The 19,942-nt window shown below is 49.9% G+C and overlaps 1 protein-coding gene across 2 annotated transcripts in view; it reads right to left on the bottom strand.

Moving 5' to 3' along the window:
• Positions 1-19,942, bottom strand: part of GALNT14 (polypeptide N-acetylgalactosaminyltransferase 14) — a 188,873-nt gene that overhangs the window by 62,777 nt on the left and 106,154 nt on the right. For both annotated transcript variants that reach the window (XM_054566074.1, XM_054566082.1), the window contains exon 2: positions 9,765-9,934. In XM_054566074.1, the coding sequence (XP_054422049.1) occupies positions 9,765-9,934 (170 nt within the window). The remainder of the gene's footprint in view (positions 1-9,764; positions 9,935-19,942) is intronic.

Below are 19,942 nucleotides of genomic sequence, written 5' to 3'. Positions count from 1 at the left end.
TGGAAAAGGGCGGCTCTGATGGTTCACGGGTCCTGTGTCCTGCTGGGAAGGGAAGTGTGTGAGGAGAAAGATTAATCCGGGGTGGTGGGGGAGGAGAGCTGCTGCTGAGCTGCCGGAGTCACGCATCTGGAAATAGCTTCCAATCCGATTCAGTTCCTAAGTCAGTTCCCACACGTCCTTCCTGGCAGAAGTATCTTCAACCAGCAGACAGAGCTGGAAGTGACCTTAATAACCATCTCTGAGCTGCTTCTCGCTTCTACAGGTATGAAACAGACACCAGATTGCTGAAGGGTCAGACAATATCCTAGATAGGACACAAGTCTTCTCCGGCTTAGTCTAACTGCCCCCTCCCCCCACTCTTTAAGCACACTGCCAAGAAGCAGGACAAAATGAGAATAATCATAACTGAAAAGAGACTAAAAGTCAGGCTTTGTGCTTGGTTCTTGGGCAAAGGGCCCAGGAAAATGAATAGAGAAGGTGCAGAACACTTGTTTGGGTATTTAAGAGGCGAAAAAACTTATGAAAGGCGAATTTAAACCACAATAAGATATGACCACTCAGACTCTAAAAAGGCTAAAATGGAAAAGACAGATGATAGCAAGTGACTGATAATGAAGCCGTGGAACAGCTGGAACTCCCCTACACCGCAAGTGGATGGAACCGGGTAAAACCACTCCCTTAGATGTTTGACAGGACCGCCAAAAGCTTCCAGGAATACACCCTAGAGACATACTTATACCTGTTCACTGAAAGACAAGTATGAGGTTAATCATAGGCACTCTGTTCAGTAAGAACCTCACTCTGGAAAAACCCAACATGTGCACTGACAGTAGACTAGGTCTATAAATAGTAATACGTTCACTGAAAGAAATACTATACAGCAATGAGAAAGAACATACTGTCTTGCAAAATTGTGGCTGGATTTCATAAATATAATTTTGAGGGAAAACAGACACACAGTACATACTGTGTAACTGCATCTACGTGAAGTTCAACAACAAGCAACCCTAGTCCGTGGCATTTGAGGTACGCAGTATTGCTTGTGCTGGGGAATAGAGGCAGGGACACAAGGGTGGTTTCTGGCAAACTAAGAGTCTTCTTGTCTTTGATCAAGGTGCTTAATTCAGGACCATGGCTGTGTTCTCTTTGGATAAATCTCCAAGCTGTCCATGCTTGATGCTTGAATTTTTCTATATGAATGTGACACTTTCATGTATAGTTTATTTAAGAAAAGAGAGATTCCGGTCTTGGGGCATATTTTGGCATTGCAGCAATATTTCAGATGCCTCAGACCTAGAAGAATTCAATACAGCCCATGAAGTTGGCATCCTGAGGATGCCAATGTCCTAAAGCCAAGATCCCACATTACTCTCTGCCCCTTGGGGTGGCACCCAGTTCAAGCCAAGCCTGTACTGTTGCCCACCTTTCTCTTGTGGGGGGCAGTGCATCACTGCCACCTGAGCCCAAGAAGAATTCAATACAGCCCATGAAGTAGAAGAATTCAATACAACCAAAACCAAACACAACTATGCCTTTTCCCCCGCTTAGAACTCCAGCTACCCTGGCAACCCACAGCACAACAGAGAGCATCGCAGAATGCAGAGTGCAAATCCAGGGCCTCCCCCTCTGCCTTCCACCTTTTTCTAAGCACACCCCCAAACAATTTTTTTAAAAAGGTAATTTAGGGGAGGGAGAAATAATACCACCTTCCCCTTGGCATTTCTGGCCCTGAATACTTGGGCCAGGGCTTATTTTCAAGGCTAGCTCAGGGGAACACTCTTTCCTTGGGTGACCCACAGGTGAGAAGGTACTGGTAGCCTGAGGAGGCACTAAAGCAGTTCCAGGTCGCCGGCTGGGGGTTTGCTCACTGGGGAATATAAGCTCCATGAGAACGGGTGTTCAGAGTGCTCGTTTACTGATATATCGCTAATAGTCTTATATGCACTAATTTTCAGGATGAATTTTCATGGGAATGGTGAATTCCAAATCACCTTCCCATCCTGAGCAATGAACATACTTCATTATCCCTTTCCACATCTTCCCGTTGCCTCTTTCCTCAGGCAATGTGTAATAAAGCAGGCAAATCCAGGGAGGAAGAAGGGACATCTGCCCCCAGAACTAAGGCCATTTAGCACCTTTCAAAGGCACACAGGTTCTTCTTGGGTTACCTGCCCATTAGAACTTGGTCTTGGTGACAGAACCCCAGGAAAAACTATTGACTCTGTTAGCTAGTTGATATATGTTGTATCTGTGCCGCCAAGCAAAGCTAAGATAGAAATATCAAACACCATTAACTGGGAAACTCAGAACTCTCAGGCACCATCTCTTCTCCTTGTCCCGCATGCACAGGTCACACACACACACACACACACACACACACTCTCTCTCTCTCTCTCTCTCTCTCTCTCTCTCTCTCTCCTCTAGAATCTGAAAACTCAGTTTTGAGTTTCAGCCAAGCATGGATTAGCTGTGCGACCTTGGACAAGTCCTTTAACCTCTTTTAGCCTGAATCCCCTTATCTAGGTATATGCTTAATCTGCTAGTGTCTTGCTCTTTGCCCAGGTCTCCATGGCCAGTACTAGTGCTCAATCCTGAAACCCAGCACTTAGTTTAGGGGTGGAGCATAGACCTCTTTTCTAGGTTCCCAGCAGCTCATTTTCCTTCAGGATCAATTCTTGCTTCTCATCCCTTCCACCTCACCCGAGAACAAACTCTCCAAGGTAAGACCCAACACTTCCATCCTGAGGATGCCAATGCCTTAAAGCCAAGATCCCACATTACTCTCTGCCCCCTGGGGTGGCACCCAGTTCAAGCCAAGCCCGTCATGTACTGTCGCCCACCCTTCTCTTGTGGGGGGCCCTGCATCACTGCCATCTGAGCACAGTTCTGCTCCGTCCTACCTTTGTCCCCATCCCCTGGCAGGAGTTCCCAGGATGTGATGGTAGCCAAAGGTGCGTGGCTTAGGGTGTCTCTCAGAGCTGTCATGATGATAAGGCAATGACAGTATGAAAGTCAGAGCATTCTAATGTTTACTGAGTTAGCGCTAAGCCTCTTATCCTAAATTTAAGACTTTGCCACAACATGACCCCAAGTTTTCTTTCCAGAAATATTTTCCCCCAACCCCTGCACGCCATCATCCCACACTTCAGGGAAACTAAACTGACTCCTACAAGACACTGTGGCTTTCCCCTTCCTTGTCTTTGTGTATGCTGTTCTCTCAACTGGGAGTGCCTACCACTGGCTAAAACCCTACCTACCTCCCCCAGCGCCAGCCCAGATGCCATAGTCAAAAAGCCTCTATCTCCCTTCCACTTGCACATTCCTTCTCCATATGCCCACCTGATGCTTTGTCTTTTTTCTTTACAGGAAAGCTCCTAACTCTTGTGGTTCGCGCCATGGCCAAGACAGGGATAGCTACACCCAAATCAGGGGCAGGGCAGGACGTGGGTGCTTGGAAATTGAGGGCAGGGAGTCTGTGCATTAACTCCAGAATCAAGGACATGGCCTTGGGGCGATCCACATTTGAGCATCAGGAATCAGTCCCATGTGCACGTCTCTCACAAGACCACAAGCTCCTGGGGAGTGGGGACCAATTCCTAGCATAGAGCGTGGCACGTGGTTCGTGCTCAGTAAATGTGTTGAGCAGACGAATGAGCACATGATAGGAAAACGAATGAACGAGGTACACAACGCAATGTCAAAGTTGGTGGGAATTAACTAGGAAACAAGGTGTGAGAAAACATTAATTAGTAAGGCAGTTTGTCTAGGTGAATTCTCATCAGCATGTTTTCTTGAATGGTTCCCTTTCAGCAGCTGAGGAGCTCCCTCTTTGGGAAACATGTCTGAAACTCACAGAACAAGCAGCAGAGGGGGCAGCATGTAAGGACCCAGGGGACTGGGAGCAAAAGGAATCCTGGCCCAGAGGCACCTCCTCTCTCAGCCTCTGTGGTCTTTCTTCCCGCCACCCTGTTGATCCATTCCAAGGCCCTTGGTGGCACCTGAACAGCCGCCTAGGGCAGCAGACGCAGTTCTCCAGAATGTTCAGAAACTCCTGTTGCTCCCTTCCAAAGCTCCCTGAAAGTCTGAGACGCTCGAGGGTGAAGTGCACTCAGCACCACTGTCAAGAGGCGCACACACTCCTGTCTTGAAAAACAGTGCACAGGAGGGACCAGGATAGCAGATGGGAGCTTGTTTGCAAAAGCTAAGTGTCTGTGATGGGTTTCCCCTCCCCTTCCCGCCACCTTGACGTGGAATCACCAACTCTGTGCTGAGCTGGTGGAATGGCCTTGACTCTGAGGGAGTGTGAACATTTTTTATGCTTAGCCATTCCAGCCGTAAAGATTTTTATCCTATTACTGCTAAGTGACGAGTACAAGGAGAGGAATGATGATGATCTTTGGCAGCCATTCCAACTGAGTAAATACAAGGAGGGAGAAATGGGAGCTGAGACTGGGCCACTGCCCCTTCATTCCCCAGGATGACAGGTGCAGAGGAAAAAGGTCCTCCTGGTGTGATGTGCAGAAGTGTGGAATTTTCCCTCCAAGCCACTGATAGGCATCCCACTGTCTGAACCATTTAGCGCGGCACTGGACAAAGGCCGGGGGAATGTGCTGAGGGGAATATCACACCAGCCGGGCCAGGAGGAGGTGACCTAATGGGGCTTCCCAGCTCTAACTGCTTCCAGCCCACAGCTTCTGGGCTCAGCGCCCCCTGCTACCTGCTTCCCTGCAATCAAAGCAACCCATAATAAGTATTGCTGGGTGACGGTGAAGATACACATTTGTTTCCTCAAAATATTTCTCCCCTTCTGGAGAGGAGTGCCTCCGGCTAAGGGCTTCTTGACTGTCAGATGTTCTATGTGCTCCTTGGATGATGGCAGATCCAGCTGTTGTCCCCAGGATGGGGCGGGGGCAGGACAACAGGAAAACAAAGACTATTTGTTGAGCCAGTCAATGATTTATAGACAGCAGGACTCTCCTGGGAAATCTCAGACTCACCCCAGCTAGATGCTGCTTCTTTCTTTCACTGTGAGTTATTTATGGAATACCACCCCCTTTCCCTGATATGGGTGGCCCTGACTTATTCATCCCTGTGACCCCACAGGACCTAGGCACTGTCCTGGAAGTTAAAGCTTTCATCCGTGTTAACAGAATTGTGGGCCTTAGGGGGAGAATTAAGGGTTAGGATGCCCTGACACAGGTGCAGTTGCTTTGTTCACGCTGAGGCAGGGTGGGAGAGCAGAGTGCATACATGTGTAAATATCTGACCAACAGCGAGAGGGTGACTGGATCTACAATTGCATGGCGACTTACAGAATGATAAAGCTTCACGTCCAACTACGGATGAGAAAACAAAGCCAAGAGAGGAGCAGGAACGTGTGGAAGGCCATGGCTGGTTACCTCATCCTCACTCCTCTCCCAGGACCTGAACTGGGAAGAGGAGGATATCCAGCTGCAGCAAACATGTGTCTAAAGGCCAGTAACACCAAGTTTCAATCTAAAATTGTGAAAATGTCAAACATTGTGGAAGGGGTGGGGGCCTGAGAGGGTGGTTGTTAACTCCAAAGGGCGAATGAATAGGGGATCCATTAGAAACTGTGGGCATGCATTTTCTAAACCAGTCTGGGTGTGGGCATCACTCACTGCCCACCGCATGGATCCCATAAACCCCAGGAAAGTGGAGTTTGAAGCCTGCTCCAATCTAATCTTCTTAAACTCCTCTCCTCAGTTATATCATGTTCATTGCAAACCGGCTGCCTCCAAAATACCATGGGCTCCAGGGGCAAAGGCCCCAGAGAAAAATGGCAACTCTGTCCTGTTCCATACAAAAAAAAAAAAAAAAAAAAAATTGAGCCCTCAGCCTCTCTGGGGCTTCTTCTATCACATGACAACATACTGTGACTTGCTTGTCAGGGGTGTTCCATGCTGCCAACACACTAGGCTTTTCAATCAGCACAGCAGCCTGCTGGGTGACAGCTTCCAGAGCCTTCCTCCTTCTCCCCCTCCTCACCCCACCTGCTGCATTTTTGGATTCCTAGGCAGTTCACCCCAGCGCCCGCCCTCTCTCTCGGCAGCGCTGTTCTAATGCTCCGCTAATAGTTCTGTTTCAGACGCTGTCCAAATGCATCCTATAAATCAGAATCCAATTACTGTGGTAAGAAAATTGCAAGTAAATTTAATAAGCTCAGACCCCTCCCACAGGCTGTATCTTCACTCTTCTCTTCAATAATGAGAACTCTTTAAGGGAAAAGCCTTTTTCCTTTAACTGAGCCTGTGCAGATCCCTCATCTGAATGCCCTCAGGATGGAAGGAAGACAGAAGAGACTTCTACTAGTTCCCCTTCTACTCTTTGCACATAAGGCAGATGGGAGGGAGTAGTCCATTGTCTTTCTAGTTTTAATCTCCCTTACATTGGTTCAACAACATTTACTGAATTCCTATCACACACCAGGCACATTGTAGTAGATGTTATCAAAGATTACTCCCCTGGGAGGGCAACTGATGTCCTAACTAGTAGAGCCTGAGCGGCAAGCGAGGATGGGAACACAAAAGCAGAGCAGCGGGAAGGAAGCCTGTATCAATGGGGCTGGACTCCACAAAGGAGCCAGGAGCCCAGTCTGGACAATAGCCACCGGTCCAGGAGTGCCCCACAGTATGATGAAGTCCAGGAGGATGGTTACGTACAGATTCTATGGCTGAAGAAAGTAGGAGAAGAGGGGAGGAGCTGGAAGGAACCAGAAAAGCCAAAGGTCTGCACAGGGCAAGACAGATGTCCTGTCACCGGGATCGAGGGACAGTGCTGCAGATTGCAGGCAGGTGGGTGGCCTTATTCCAGGGCCTTTACTTTCTACTGAAACCCTGAGTCTTCCAGCTGAACCAACCTGCCCGTGGACTTCATCTGGCTTCCAAAAGCAAGCGCATGTATAAGCTGATGCCCTATGGTTTTCAAACTCGAGCAGGCATCGGAATCACCTGCCGTACTTGTCAAGGCACAGGCTGCTAGTCTGCACGCCTGGGGTTTCTGATTTGGTAGTTCTGGGGTGAAGCTTAAGAATTTGCCTCTCTAACAAGTTCCCAAATGGTGCCCGTTGCTGTTGGGCTGCTAGTTCGTGGAACCGACACTTAGAGAACTGTCATTCTAAGCCCTTGCTATTCAAAGCGTGATCCATGAAGAGTTGCCATCAGTGTTGCCCAGGACCTTGTTAGAAATGCAGAACCATAGGCTCTACCCCAGACCTGCTGAATCAGAGGTTAACAAGATCCTCGCATGATTTTTCAGTTTGCCTATTTAAGTTTGAGAAACACTTAGCTGGAGCAGGGGTTCTTAAGCCTGACTGCTCATTAGAATCACCCAGGGAGCTCAGACAAGAGCAACTTCAGCTGGTCGGAGTTCGGAATCAGCATTTTTAAAAAGCTCCCCAAGGAGTTCTTCTGTGAGGCCTCGACTGGGAACTGCTGAGGTTCATACTCATGCCTACACTCCACACCCACACCTATGGGTTTGACTCCAACGCTCCCATTTCTCTAGCATTGAACTTAATCTTGAAACCCTTCTCCGTGTCTCCCGGCCCTACCACCACTCCCGACAACTTAGTGATCCTCCTGGTGCCCCTTCCTGATGCCTGGGGTTTGGTTGCATCTCTTTGCCTGAGCATCTTCCCTTTTCTCAGGAGAGCCCTCTCCTTCCATTTCAGGCCCTGCAGGGCCAGCCTGCTTATGTTATTACTCTGTAATAGTAACTGCAATGGAAAGCTTTGGCTATTTACTATGGAGTAGATAAGTACTTTACACATGTTTTATTTGATTCTTACAAAAAATCACATTAGGTGGGTATCATTACTGCCATTTTTATCCATTTGTCAAAAGAGGAAATTGCAGTCGGGGGAAGGCAGGCAATGGTGAGTTCCCTCAGCTGTGTCTGCAGCACAGCCAGCACTGGAAACAGGGTGATCTGACCCCAGAGTCTGCACCTTGACCTCTGGGCTGTACTGCCTTCTGCTTAATTCTGCTTTCCAGGGAAGGTATGGACGCATCCCATTATTGGGGCTGATATCGCGTGTTTATGTTTCATTCTTGAGAACTCGGGTAACAAGGGGGGCGGGCTTTACAGCAGTGGTTCTCATTGCAGTTGTGTCCCCGGGAGATATCTGGCCATGATTGGAGGCATTTTCGGTTTTGACAACTTGGGGGTGCTACTGGCATCTAGTTGGCAGAGGCCAGAGATGCAGCTAAATATCCTAAAATGCACAGGACAACCCCGCAAAAAAGAATTATCCCAACCCAAAATGTCAGTCTCTGTTGAGAATCCCTAGTCTACAGATGTAGATAGGTCACCAGCAGCCACAGCTGGTCAGTGCTGGGGCAGGCAGGGCCCAAGAAGGGCCCCGGCGCTCTGCCAGACCAGCAGGCAAGCCCCACGCATCACAACAGGATGAAGTCAGTATACAGTGGGGGCTGGAATCAGAGAAGGATTCAGGGACTTAGATGGTAACTTCGGCCTCATGGACACAGGCATTGGAAGCGGGAGACCCTATAGACATAAGGTCACCCCGCAATGGGGCCCATTTGAGGGAAGAACGCCAGGCTTTGCTGGCGGTCTCTGGGACTCGCACTACCACAAGAGCGATGTGGGCACAGGGTCAGTCCTACACCAAACTGAGCCTGGAGATGGCTGATCCAATCAGTGGTTTCTCACGGTGCTACCCTGGGGCTTTGCACAGAGTAGGTGTTCAATACCCCCTCCTTGACTGCCTGATCCCATGTGCTTGCCCTCATTCCCAATCCCCTTTCCTCTCCCCTTCCTGCTCTTTCAGGTTAGGATCCATAAATGTGAAATGCTCTCAGTAACACAATCCCAGCTTCCACCAGGCAAGGTTAGGGCCCTGAGGCAGACATATGTCTGGTACACTTTTCCTTTGTGTCTCCCCAAAGGGTGTCTGGATTTCCTCTAGATTCTCTCTTCCCCTCTTGCTGCAATCCCAGCAGATCACAGTTAGTGAACAGATGGAACTCGCTGGATTAGTTGCAGAGCCCAGGACTGGATGAGGGGCACTTGGATCTTCGGGGACATCCGGCCTTTTTAAAATTCTTGCATTTCTGCCTCTCAGATCATAGAACAGGGTGAACGCAGCAATTCACCCTGCATGGGGCATCCCTGCGAACCTGCCTCCTCAGCAAATTCCTGAAGCCTCCCCGCTGCAGGGGAGACTATTCAGGGACATCCCCTCCAGCTCCCTCCCAGAGCTCTCACCAGCTCTCTGGAGAGCTCGGCACCTGGGCTCAGGGCAAGAAGGCACCACCAGACTGAGGCCCTGTGGGGTTTCTCAGCGTTCTGTCTCCTCCCTCTTCTCCTATATGGAATCTGCTCAGGCGAGTATAATAGCCTAATATTTAAATAGAATTCTATCAGATGGCAAGGACCAGGATCAGTGCTGGAGGCTGTTCATAAGAATACTATAAGACGCTGACCCTAAGAAGCTTTCAAGCCAGCAGCAGGACAGGCTCTAGGTATAGTCCGTCCCCAGGTCTCAGACTGCAGGAGACTTCTAGTCCCTGCTGCCAGTGAAGGGGGACTCCCACCCTCCCCATGGGGTGGCCCACAACAATGAGCAGCACAGACAGTGTAAATGACCACATTATAAATCCTCCAGCAACCAACTGGCACCAAATGGTTTGCCTGCCCCAGCACGTGGCACTGGGCACTGCATAAATCAAGTGTCATCGCTACAGGGAGGGGAGGGGAGAGTAGCAGAGAAGGAGGAATACCTCAGATGGCGGGTGTCCGGGATGGCCCGATTGCTGGCGATGCGCTCGCTCTCCCGTTGGTTGAAAGCATACAGCTTATAGGGATCGTCACCCACACGCCACTTTTTGGCATTCAGATACCGCCGCTCATCAAACTGGTCCCACGGGTCATCCCAGTCAGCATCCAGAATCTGTGTGACATGAACAGGAAGCCTGTGAGAATGGCTCCGACCTTCCCCCAGCCCGTCTGTCCGTCTGTCAATGTTCAGCTGCAGAGGCCAGGCTTGATCTGGCAAGTTTAGCTTGAAGATGGGCCGGAGGTAGGATGTTAATAATAACATCAGCAACAAAAATAAACAGAATGACCGTAATGGCAGCTACCGTTTACTGAGCACTATGTACCAGGCACGTGCGAGGACCGTTACTCATGTGATGGCATGTATTTCTCGTAGTGGTTCTGTAAGATGGATATCGCTCACAGTCCCATTATATATGCAAGGAACCAGCCTCACCTGGCTAAGTACCTTGCTCCATATCCCACAATCAGGAAGCAGATTTTAGCATCCTGACTCCAGAGGCCACCTCTCCAGGATAACCTGAGAACACATGACTGAAATTGCCAGCACGATAGCTGCCACAGAGTAGGTATATAATGACCATCATTCCCATAGAAAGGCAGTGACGAGAAGTAGGTGATCCATCTAAAATGGTGTGCTACCCACTGGACAGATACCCTATGTGGTCCTTTCATCCTCCAACCCAGGAATCTGTAATTATTTTTATAAAGCACCAATTGGGGAGCAAGTAATAACCCCTACCAGATGGGGAGACAGCACTTTAGAAGGTATTAGGTGGTTTCCTTATTCATGAGCTCGTCTCACCCTCCCCGAAATGCTCTGCACTGAGTCAGGAATCAAGGTTTCGCAAAGCTGACTGGCTTGTCTGAGGTCACCCAGGTGGACAGAGGCAGACCCTAAAGCGGAGCTCATTCTCCGGGGCCCTCCGGTGCATCTGCACAGTGGAGGAGGAGCCAGGATTTACACAGGGAGGGGGACCCCCTCCAGAGCCCAGGCTGTCTCCTCTGCCCCACCCACACCAGCCCCACCGCCAACAGGGCACTTCCGCAAGGCCAGCACGGAGGCGTGGGCCTCAGGGCCTCGGCAGCCAGATGCTTCCCTGGACGACCACTGCCCCGAGGACACCCACGCTGTCACCCGGCGAGGTGAGCGCCAGTCAGCATCCAATCAAGCTCAGACCTTTCAGGTTCGGCAAAGCCAAAAGCGTGTTGTGTCTCTAGGAAGAGCCTATTAACCAGGGTCTGGGATGGGCGGCCAGTACCCTGGGGCTGGCATCCTCGCTGAGGATGAGAGGCTCACTCACGTGTTACTGAGCCTAGTTGCTAGGCAAGCATCCCAAGCCGCCCGGGTCCCAACCGTCCCATCGCTGAGCAGGATGCCCTCCTTCACTTGGGGAACCAGACAGGAAGGCACACAGACAGCAGTGCAGGTGCTCGGCCCACACAGGGCAGGTGAGGGGGCCGCTGCCAGTGTGCGCATACCTCGGGCACCACTCGATCTTATCTGGTAATTGATCTCCCTTTCTCTCTCCTTATCTCCTTTTGAAACAGCACTCTCCCGCTAATAGCACAAAATGAAGCTTTAGAAACGAGTGATTTTTATCCAATAATTGATTTTATTAATGTCCTGCGATACTATTGCTACTCAGGGGGAACTTGGTGGGGGAAGGGGGAAGAGTGTGTGTGAAACTCCTGAGCCTGTGCTGTGCAATGTCATAGCCTGACAGCTGTCACCTGTGCTTAGAACGTCACCCCCTCTGAACTGACCTCGTATTTTCCAGGGAAGGAGCATGGGGTCCTGAACTGTCTCCGGATGGCTCATTTCCAGTTTAATTCATTGGATTTTTCTAAATAAGCTGTGAGCCCCACAGCGCTCTGTGCTATGAAGGGAGGTGCAGAGACGGGAGGCCTCTGCCCCCGAGGGGGCTGCAAGCTGCAGAGAGACGTGTGGAGAGGCCTCGCACCCCTCCAACAGAGGTGTGAGGGAAATAGGAAGGGCTTCCTGGAAGAAGTGTCAAATAAGTTACAGCTTGAAATCTGAGCGGGAATTTTACTTTGCTTATGGGAAGATGTAGGGGGAGGGCAAATACATGTGTAGTGAAAACCCAGGTAAAAGAAAGGAAGGCCCAAAGGAGGAAAATCTGTTCAGGGCACGGCTAGCTCAGGAATGGGGGAGCCAGAGCAGGGCTGCAAAGAGGCATGAGCGAAAGAAAACTCTGGAGCGCAGCTGGGCCTGTAGGAAGCAGGTAAGGGGGGAAAACGTCTCTGGCCACATATGTGGGATAGCGTTGGGGGAAGGGAGCTACAGCAGGAGGCCAGCTGGGAGGTGACCTCAGTAAACTAGCCTGGTGGGAAGGGCAGCCTGGTCCGGGGCCCTGCTGGGACCCAGACGGATGGTTCCAGCATCAGCAGGAGAAACAGGTGGAGAGGCAGGTGCCCGTGGAGGGGCAGGGAGCCAACCTCTTGGCCTCATCCCCTCCTCTCTGTTCCCACTAGACCAGGCCTGGGGCCAAGAGGGCATGAGGCTGGGTGATCAGCTTAGCCTGGCATTCGCCATCCTGGGAGCAGTGAAGCCTCCTTGACAGATCTGTCTCCTTGGAGATGGTGCCATGAGAACTCAGTGGGATTCTGGCACCTAGAGAGCCCCGAGCCAGAGCAGCGGCCAGGCTGGCAAGGGCAGTCACCTGAACAGTCAAGACTAGACAACAAGGCTGTCCTAAGAGGGAACTGCTCCCTCAGATGGTCACATGTACAGAGCTGGCCCACGCTTTTCTGCTCTGAGATCCACGGCGCAGAACACTCTGCACTGGGAGCTTGGCTTTCCTATCACGATATCTGGACATATTAAATAATGGTGAACCTGTGTTTAAAATAATAGCACTACCATTGGAATAGCAATTTCTGTTTTACAATGCAGCGTGTGCAACTGTCACAGAATCTGCACACAACCCCATTTGCACAGGGAGGGATCAGCTTACCGAGGTTCAGTGGCTTTAATAGCTAGTAAGTGACAGGACAGCTGATCGAACCCTCCCCAGAGCCACTCAAGGCCACGGTCTGCTCTATCTTCTCATGGGCAGGAACAAGGAGCATCTCCTCTGCTGAGGGTGAGTAGGCAGACAACCACTGTCTTGAGGAGTGGAGTGGGCCATGCCCACAGGAAAGGTCTGCCACTCTTTTTCTCCTTGCGCCCAGAACAGGCCAGCTGTGGGCCTCTCAGCCTCTCTGAGGGGCCACTGACTCCCCAGATACTTCCAGTACTAATGTGGAAGCCTGTACTCGGCTTCCAAGCTCTACAATTCAAGTCCCATGTCCAGCGTCTGAGGGTCCAGAGTGCAGTTCATTGTACCCACTCGCTTCTGGGCTCGTGGGACCATCCAGGAAAGCAACTGAACCGACACTTACACCTTTACAACCCCCGCCCCCCCAGAACAGGAAGTGATGCTCCTCTTGGAAACAAGGACACACACCTAGGCACCCTCACAGGGCCCCACCCCAGGGCTGTGCCCACTCCTGGGTGGCCCTGGCTACCATTCATGCCCCTCTAGCAAGTCCCCACTTAACTTTCTAACCAGAATTTATTCAATCTAGAGTCAAACGGTCAGTACGATGCCACAGACAGACAACAATCTTTTAAATAGGAACCATATGATTAAGTCAGCCAAACCCCTGGCCAAGACCGTTGCTGAAATAATTTGGCACCTAAAACAAAAGCTCAAAAGCACATCTGTTAGGTTGCTTAATTCTTTCCGCCCACCACGCTTCCACGAGAAATCTTGAATCCCCTTGCCCCATCCCTTCCCGGCCTGTTTTCTCTCACTCTGGTTTCAAGCTGATACTTGGCTCAGGAACCACGGTGTAAGGCTTCCCTTCTGTTCAGTTTTGAAGCTGCCTCTATTTTCCACTCTTTCCACTCTCCCTCCTTTCCCCAGTTTGGTCCTCCAAGTTCTCTCTTACTGTCCTAATTCTCAACTTTTTCACCTTTAAAATGAGAACATCTCTATCTCTTCATAAGGCTCCTCTCCTACTCCGAACTGTGCAGATCCGGAATAAAACTTCTCAAACTTACCCAATAATACAGTAAAACAGCTCACACTTTGGGGGTATCTATCATGTGTCATAAATATTTCATTTAATCCCCACAACGATGAATGTCGACAGCACCCTTCCTATTTTATAAATGAAGAAACTGAGGCACAGAGAGCGGGAGTGACTTGCCCAGTGTCACAGAGGAAGTACATGCTAGAGCCAGGATGTGAACCCGGGGGGCCTGGCTCGAGCTTCCAAGCTCCCCACCGCGAGGTGGGTGCCGCCTTATTGCAGCCTCCCTGCCATTTCCTCGGGTCGTCTGCGAAGACTGTCTACGTGTTTCCCGCCATTTTTCTCAGTCAAGTTCTCTCTTTGCTCGGGGACCTTCCTCTGCCAAAGGCCATTGTCTGAACCCCTTTCCCCTTCGCCCCACCTGCTCTTCACTGTCCCTTCCGGGCGGTCGCTCTCCCGGCAGCAGGCTTCTTCCCCACAGCCGGGGCAGGAAAACCTGCAGTCACACGCCTGCAGGAAGGTGGGACTGTGCTAGTCTAACACTCGGGAGGTCATAATTGAGGAAAATAACGATATAGCATATTGTTTAAAGATGATATAATTCATCTATCCATTCAGTGTTTGAAACCCTAGCATGACATTCCATTGCCCCGTGGGCAGCCCTCCTGGATCCAGCCAGGGACATGGAGGTCCCAAGGAGCCCACTCCAAGCTTCGAAGGACCGCCGCTTCTAGAAGTTTCCTTCTAATATTGAACCAGAATCTGTCTCCTAGTAATCTCTCTTTTGGGGGCCTGGTTTTATCCCCTAGACTAGTTGATACCAGTTTAATCTTTATATACCTTTCAAACAATGGCAACTATTGTGTCTCCTGGGCCTTCTACCCTCCCGTACCACCAGCTGAGACTTACAGCTCGGAATAAATGACACAGAAGAGTGCAAAGCATATATTAAGGGTCAAAGAGAACAAGACCAACTGACGTCAGGTGGGGTTCATCAAGAATTCAAACATCCTGGGAAGCCTTCTGTACAAGTGGTGTATGCAAGGGAGGCCTTGCTCATGGTGGGGTCTAACTTGTATATCCAGCTTTCCTAAACGGAAGCTGTTGTGTGGAAATGCTGTGTCTGTGGTAGTGCCTGCCAAATGGGCACATGAAATTCACCTAACATGCAACAGAAAATTGTATTCCCAATTTCCAAATGAGGAAACCAAGGCACAGGAGGAGAGATGATTTGCCAAAGTTCACCCAACTGAGAAGTGTCTGTCTCAAAGCCCCGCAGCCCCAGTTCCTAAGGCAGCCAGCCGTGCGGTCCTGGAGTTCGCACCCGCGTGCGCCCCCAGCCTCTGGCTTCCCCAAGCCTCTCCACGTGTCCTTGCCTCCCACCCGCTGGGGCTTCTGCCTCTAGCACAGACCAGGCGCTCCGGGAACTCATGCTTGGCGACAACTGGATTCTGCATGAATGACAACAAACATGTTTTTAAATACATTTCTGGGCTTTCTAGAAGGGAACTCTTCAGTGTGAGACAAGCGATGAAGCTAGGGAAAAATACAGGGCGCCGACATCGCGGCTGTGATAATAGAATGGTAAGCAAAGCCACGGGAGGTGGCCCTGGTGGGGCGGGGGGGGCCATGCGGTGGGAAAAATGAACTTGCGTTTTCCATAATGAAGGCCCAGAAGGGGGATGAAATGGTCCCAGATCAACTGATCCCAGGGCTCCCAGCGGAAGCCAATGTAAATCCTATCTGGAGAAAAGCATCTCCAATTTAGGCTCCTGAGATTCTCACAAAGCTCCCCAAAAGATGAAATCACCATAAAAAAAATGATCAGACGCACAAGGAAACAAGCCACTGTGGGAGAGTCAGCAGAAACAATATACAGGGCCTGGCGCAAATAGCGTCCGTTTTTTTATTACAAAATCTTTTATTACAAAATCATAAGCATGTAATTCTGTAACATGACAATATCACACTCAAGCACACCACATGACATTTTAGGTGAAATTTTCCATTTAAAACTATCAATTGTTCCACCCATATTATTACCCTACCAACCACACTCAAGCAGGGGTTACTTCTCCTGGACCTGGTATTTTGGTCTTCTAAGGACGTCAAATACAGGAAATATAGACACAAAATAAAGCATAACTGTAGATAAAATAGTTAAAATATGGAATAGAAAATCAGCAAAGAACAAAGGTTCTTTAAGAAAGAACCAGCATAACTTAGAAAAAAAAAAAAGAGCTTAATAAGGATGGAAAGTCCATACCCAACTGGCCAAAGGGGAATGTGTGTAATCTGCAAAGGATTTCACCAGAACAGCTTGTTTGTATGACCCCTGTGAAGGACACAGGCCAGTTACATTGTTCCCATTTCACAGAAGTGAAAACTGAGGCTCAGGGAAGCCAAGGACCTTGCTTAAAATCACATAGATGCTGAGTCTGCTACTGAGACTCCAACCCAGGACTCTGCCTTCAAAGCTGGTGTTCCTTCCACATCACCAGATAGTTCGCTCATCCACAGGGCCAGATTTGCCCCATGCTGGGCAGTCACAAGAATGTAGAAGCATCTGCTCACTCCTATACTGTTCTATATAGAAGTATTCGCTCACTCCTATACTGTTCTACAGTCCACCTTGCTGGGCAAGACCTCATTTTTCCCAGGACCAATCAAATGAGAGAAGAGTACGGCATAACCCCTGCTCTGTAAATCCTCCCTAGAGTGAGTATTCTGGGAGAAGAATGATCGCTGATAACAGACACCCCCGGCGTGCAAGACAAACTCAAACAAATAATGAGGGGCAAGCCAGCCCTTCACTCACCTGCGCTCATGACAAAGAGCTGGAAAATCCTTTCCCCCTCATCTGGGGACAGCACATCAATTATGGATTATTAGATAAGATCTTCATTTTAATATTTTCACCATGTATTAGCACCTCTTCATCTCACTGCAATTCTGTCTTGGGAGTTATTTAACTGATGTGCAGAAATCTAAATTTAATTTATTATGATCTAACTCACTTTGGAAGCCAAATTACCCAGCACTGGAGAAGGATCAAGTCAATATCCCACTTGGCTTTCTATTTATCTTCTACGGGGTTTTCTCTCCTTCTCTTTAGCATTCATTTTATCTCGGGTACTGCTAATAAATTTAAATTTTCCTCAGAATTAGGCAATTGCTTCTTCAATGCTGTAGTTTAATGGTTAGTATTAATTATATGAAAGTCACTCCTTAAAGAGTTTAATAGATGAAATGGACATATAATAGAGGGGGAAAGGGCTATTTCTCAGACCAAATGAGGTCGCATGTAATCAGCAGGACTGAGTTTACACTTCTATTTTCTTCTGGGTCTTCTCTCCACTCCGCTTCTCCCCGCCCCCGCCATCGAGAGCCCTGCAGGGAGTGGCTGGCTTTGGCCGCTCTGAGGCCCTGGAGGGTCTGACCACCCTGACGCCATGTCTAGAGCCCGCTAGGATGCTGGCTTCTTTCTGCATCTAGTTTCAGCCTCTGACGGCAAGAGCCACCACCGCCTGGCTCTCTCCTCCGCGCCACATCCCCGATACACACGCTCACCACCGATATCCCAACTGCACACCGCATGTGCAATCACAGCTTTGGGGGCTGCGTCAGGCTTTCCGGGAGAAGAAAAGTTCTGATAATTCTAATTGCCTGAAAACTCCAACCACAAAATATAATGTGATTAACAGAATGGACAGAAGCCCAGCTCTTGTTTCTGGAATAGAAATAAAGAAACTCACACCATTTGGACCCTATATAGAGATTAATTTGCTTACTAATTAGCATGAGAGGGAGGTGCCAGAGAAGCGTAAGTCAGCATGCCCAGGCAAGATGACTGGCTCCCTGCATGTGCCAGGGTGCGTGAGCTCTAATGCTGATGTGTCTGCTCCCTTCCTACCCAAAACCCTATAAATTCCACCATCAAAGGCTAAACCCAGAGCTCCTTTACGGAGACAGGCATCTCAAGTCACCTGTTGCTCGCTTGAGGAACACCTTCCAGTTGCTGGTGGGCATGAAGACTGAGAGAGAGAGAGCTGGCCCCAACCGCACCATTTATTTCTGCACCCTCTTTTCTGTGTTCAAAGACTAGAGCTGATCACGGGGCCATGAGAAGCCTCTATCCCTCCCAGCTGTGGAACCAGAGAACAGGAGTTCACGGAGGGAGGGGGCCAGGTACCCACACTGGGCTCAGGAGGAAGCGGGGTTGGTGGACTGCACAGGGGTCCCGGGGGTGGATTTGCCAACACTGGAGGATGGCATGCACCAAGGGATGGAACCCATGCCTGGGAGAGACCAAAGGGAGGACTTCGACTTGGGAAGAGAAGAACCAGAAGTGAGCTCAGGAAGGAAGGCCTCCAGCCAGACAGCGCTGAACACTGCAACATGCTATCCATGGTGTGGACAGTCGAGCTGTCATGGGTGGAGGGTCCCCTCGTCAGACTGAGGGGAGGTCTGCAAGGGTGATACCGTGGCACCTCCCAGGGCAGGGGTGCGAGAGAGAGGCCAACTCCTCCCTAGGGTGGCCCAGCAACGCGGCCAGAGTGGCCTCGAGCAGGACAGAGATGGAACCTCATAGTTAGAGGCTTACCCCACTGGAAGCCACTTCTAGAAGGAGAAGAAAAAAACACTAAAAATAAGATTTCGATTTCTCAAGGACAGGAGCAGCCTCTCTAAAAGTCAGTCTCTTCTCTCCTCTTTCGCCTGGACAGGCTGAGGGAGTATCGTCAGACAGCATCAGAAAGCTCTTTAGCCTCAGGTGTAGCTGCAGAGTGAAGCAATTTTCAAGGGGCCCTACTGAACCGAGATATCTAGCCGGGGTCACAAATGAACCTGCCTTCGGGGTCACTGAGAAGCAAACTGTAAGCGAGGGCCTTGTGAGCACTACCCAATTACTGCCCAGGTACGCCGCTCAAACCTCCTTTGGGGTGGAAAAAAATAATGCCTGTGGGCCGACCTTGGCCTGCAGGACCAAGGGTTCAAATTATGAACCCAGGGACAGTAATGGATTAAAAGGGGAAGGGTAAAGAGAGTGAGGGGAGAAGGAAATCAAAGGAAAAGTGCTCATCCTATGTGTTATGTTTTTGTGTCTTCTTTTCTTCTTCAAAGAGGTCCCTTGTACATTTTAAGCCAATTTCACCTGGAAGAAATGCAGGGCACCAGTGGTTTTGTGTGGGAAGGTGAAGATGGGCAGAGAAGGGAAGTACAACATGAGGGTGGTCCTGTACTTCTCCTCCACAGTTCCATCGACACCGTAGGAGAACGGGAGACGGGAGAGCCGGTCCCGAGCCAGCCTGGTTCTGCTCTGCATGTCCTTTCTTCCTTTTGTCGTCGGCTTCTCCCTCCATCCTGGGGACAATGCTAATCTTCACCCCATGCAATTTTACAGAATGAAATCTCAGAAATGAGATAAGACATGAAACACTGCTTGGCAAAACATAATGCATGTGTAACATATTATTATCGTCCACATTGCTGTGGTTACCATTATTTCTTTTGGGGACTGAATGCTAATGGAGAGAAAATGTAATTTACACTTCCTTCTGGGTGCGATCACTGACAGCATCCACAGGCAACTGGATGCATCACCTACTGCCCAGACGAAAGCCGTCAGTCAATATCAACACCAGTGTTTCCTGGGACTCGGCAGGACTTTTCAGTCCAAAAGCTCCATCTCGAACATGGGTTTGCGCCATACGAATGATAAGACAAGAAAGCTGCTTTAAGGAGCATAATACGTAAGATTATCACCAGCTTAGAGGGCTAGAAATTGAGCTTTGTGTGGCCTCTTTGCTAACCCTTTTTCATGCATCTGGAGGTGGGGCCAGAAGCTGTGTTGAGCTATTCAGGAGACAGATCTGGAGATCTCAGACCTGGGGTCAGACCCAAAGTTTCTCATCTGGCCAAGGAGCCTGGACGTCAGGTCTCTCTGTTCAGCTGCTGGCTCCTCTCGTCCACTGAAGGGCTTCTCCAGCGCCTGGGGTTTGGCTTCTGAGGGCTGGAAGGGCCAGTCCTGCAGCTGTGCTCAGCAGGAATGTGTTCGGCAAGGGTTGCCCCCGGTCCACATCTC

The sequence above is a fragment of the Pteronotus mesoamericanus genome, unplaced genomic scaffold (assembly GCF_021234165.1).
Source record: "Pteronotus mesoamericanus isolate MK-2021 breed Mesoamerican mustached bat unplaced genomic scaffold, CSHL_Meso_final contig_101, whole genome shotgun sequence".
NCBI classification, from domain to species: Eukaryota; Metazoa; Chordata; class Mammalia; order Chiroptera; family Mormoopidae; genus Pteronotus; species Pteronotus mesoamericanus.
Note: the sequence above shows the minus strand (reverse complement) of the source record. Positions and strands in the feature narration are given on the sequence as shown.